Genomic DNA, 2,649 nt, shown 5'->3' with positions numbered 1-2,649 from the left:
CAGGACTGCTCAGCCTGCCTCGGTGCTACTGCTCCAGATCCCACTGACCTCTCTGCTGGCTTGCTCAGGACTGAGCTGAGCCTGTGCCTCAGGCCTCACCTTTTATTGACCCCTAATCCTGCTCATGCTGGGGGTCCTAATCAGGCACAGGTGGGCTTAACACAGCTCATGCCCATTACCTGGTAATTAGTGGCACCTGGTTGCCTCATTTCACTACATTTTTAGGCGGGGACTGATGAAGATTGGGACATATTTGAGCAGACTGAAGCCACAGAAATGGGAGGTGGGATGATTGTCCCCCAGCATCACCCTCAGCTTCCCCCCCCAACACCTTCCCTGGGGGACACAGTGTTAAAACACTGAGATTTGGTGAAAAAAAAATAACAAAACAAACAAACAAAAAACCAGAGGAAATTAGTCCAGGCCAAACTTTATTGCAAGGTGGAGGGGGCCATTTGCAAGCTCTGCATCCCTCCCCCTCCTTGAGTCCCAGTGCTCTTTTTTTTGGGGGGAAAGAGCATTTTTAGGTGAAGCTTGTAGTGGGGCTGAGCCAGCATCTCTCCAGGTCCAAACATCCAGAGGTTCACCCAGAGCTGGAGCTGCTCGTGTCTGGGGGTGTGGGGGGGTGTGGGTCAGGAATGAGATCCAAGTGACCCAATCCCAGAACGGGGAAACTGAGGCAGCGCTGGAGCATCACTTCCACCTTCCCAAATCTACTCTCCCAGGAAAGTCATTCCCCAGGGAATCCCGGGGGGGATGGGATTCACCCCCCGGAGGTGTTGGTGTCCGCCTCTCGGGTGTCAGCGCTGCAGGAGGATGCAGGCGGTGGAGCCCAAGAGCAGCGCGGAGATGGTGGCCCCGGGGCGAGGGGCTGGGCTGGGGGTTCCTCGCTTGCCACCCAGGTCCGGCCAACTCGGGGCGTGAAACCCCCCCGCCGACGAAGGCTGCCGGGCCACCGGGATGCCGTGACCCAGGCGCGATGGCCGCGGGCGACCCAAAAGACCCATTCCGTACCCGGCGGCAGCACCGGCAGCGATGGCACCCGCCACCTTGGAGCCACGGCCCGGAGTGCCGCCGGTGCCACGGGAGATGGCCCGAAAACCCCCCCGGAGACCCCCGCCACCTCCTCGGCCACCGGCTCGGCCACCGGCCCCGCGGCGACTGCCGGTGACATCGGCGAAGAGAGCGAGGAGCAGCATTGCCACCCAGCACCAGGCGTCCAGGGGCCTCATCCTGCCCCACCTGCCAAGGAGGAGGAGGGGAGAGGGTCAGTGCATGGACCCACCTGTGATGGAGTGAGGAATTATAGACATTTGGTGAAAAATCTGTTCTGCTTCCTTCACATTGGAGTTGAAAACTTGAGGTATTTAAATGTCTGAATGTATTTAATATAGCTAATGTATCTAATACACTGAATGTATTGAATGTGTTTAATGTGCTGACTGTATTTATAATATATCTGATGTATTTCAGAGAATCACGGAATGGGTTGGGTTGGGAGGGACCTCAAAGCTCATCCAGTTCCATCCCCCTGCCATGGTCAGGGACCCCTCCCACAGCCCAAGATGCTCCAAGCCCCATCCAACCTGACCTGAGACACTGCTAGGGAAGGGGCATCAACACCCTCCCTAGGAAACCTATTCCAGTATCTCACTCATGGTGAAGAATTTTTATCTAATATCTAATCTAAATCTCCACTCTTTCAGCTTAAAACCATTACACCTTGTGCTGTCACTATCCTCTCGGGTGAAAAGCCCCACCCCAGTTAAACAAAAAGCTAATAATATATCTTTAATAATACATAAATAATATATAAAAATAGAAAATTATATTTCCAATTGACTATATAAATATAAATGTAAAAATAGTTAAATATATATAAAAAGCTTCACCATATTTACAGCACCCTGGACTTGTGGGAGATGTCCCTGCCCATGGCAAGGGTTTGGAACCAGATAAACTTCAAGATCCCCTCCAACCCCACCCATTCCATGATTAACTATCAAATCTCCTCACCATACACCCAATCGAATCTCTTTCCTATATACCCAACATCTTTACCACATGCAGCAGAGAGGACTGAATGCATTCCCCCAGCCAAGCTGCACCTTTCATTTTCCCACCCCACGCCCCACCCCTCGTCCCCTCTGCCCATGGCTGAGCCAACAGCCTCATTGTACCCAAGCTGCTGAGCCATCGCTGGCCCCAAAAAACAGCCCCAAAATAGCAAGAGCAGTGTTGACAAAAGCCTTTTGACAAAACAGAGCCCCCGTGGACGCAGCATCCCTGTGTCAGCATTTCCCTCCAGCAGCCCCAACTAGAAGGTGCCAGGCCTGACATCCCACCCCCACCCTCTTTTAAATAAATAAATAGGCTCAGTTAATTTATCTCATTTCACCACCCTGGTCTTAAAAATAATGTGGGTTATTTTAAGGAACACCAGGAGAAGTCTGTGTTCTCCTTCCAGCTCTTTGCAGCTCAGTGGCAATGCTGCAAATTCGAGTGGCAAACCCAGGAAAAAATTAAAACATGGGGATTATTTTATTCCTTCTTATTTCCCTCCCCACCCCTCACCCCCCTCACCATTATTTCCCCTCTAATAATCAAACTTCTGGATCCACACCCAGGGGGAAAGCTCCAGGGTGGTTG

At 52.0% G+C, this 2,649-nt stretch overlaps 1 protein-coding gene across 1 annotated transcript; it reads right to left on the bottom strand.

The window, feature by feature from the left end:
- Positions 1-800: 800 nt before the first annotated feature.
- LOC115599532 (shadow of prion protein-like) lies at positions 801-2,197 on the bottom strand. The gene is made up of 2 exons (XM_030463943.1): positions 2,136-2,197; positions 801-1,242 (listed from the first exon to the last, which is right to left on the bottom strand). The coding sequence occupies exons 1-2, from the start codon at positions 2,195-2,197 to the stop codon at positions 801-803; spliced, it is 504 nt and encodes a 167-aa protein (XP_030319803.1).
- Between the last annotated feature and the right edge of the window lie 452 nt (positions 2,198-2,649).

Source organism: Calypte anna, chromosome 22 (genome assembly GCF_003957555.1).
Source record: "Calypte anna isolate BGI_N300 chromosome 22, bCalAnn1_v1.p, whole genome shotgun sequence".
NCBI lineage: Eukaryota > Metazoa > Chordata > Aves > Apodiformes > Trochilidae > Calypte > Calypte anna.
This window is presented reverse-complemented; position numbering and strand designations above follow the sequence as displayed.

Coding starts and splice junctions, on each gene's coding strand:
- LOC115599532 (XM_030463943.1), bottom strand. CDS start 2,197: ATGGCTCAGCAGCTTGGGTACAATGAGGCTGTTGGCTCAGCCATGGGC. Junction 1,243..2,135: donor ATGGGCAGAGGGGACGAGGG/GTGGGGCGTGGG, acceptor CCTCCTTGGCAG/GTGGGGCAGGATGAGGCCCC.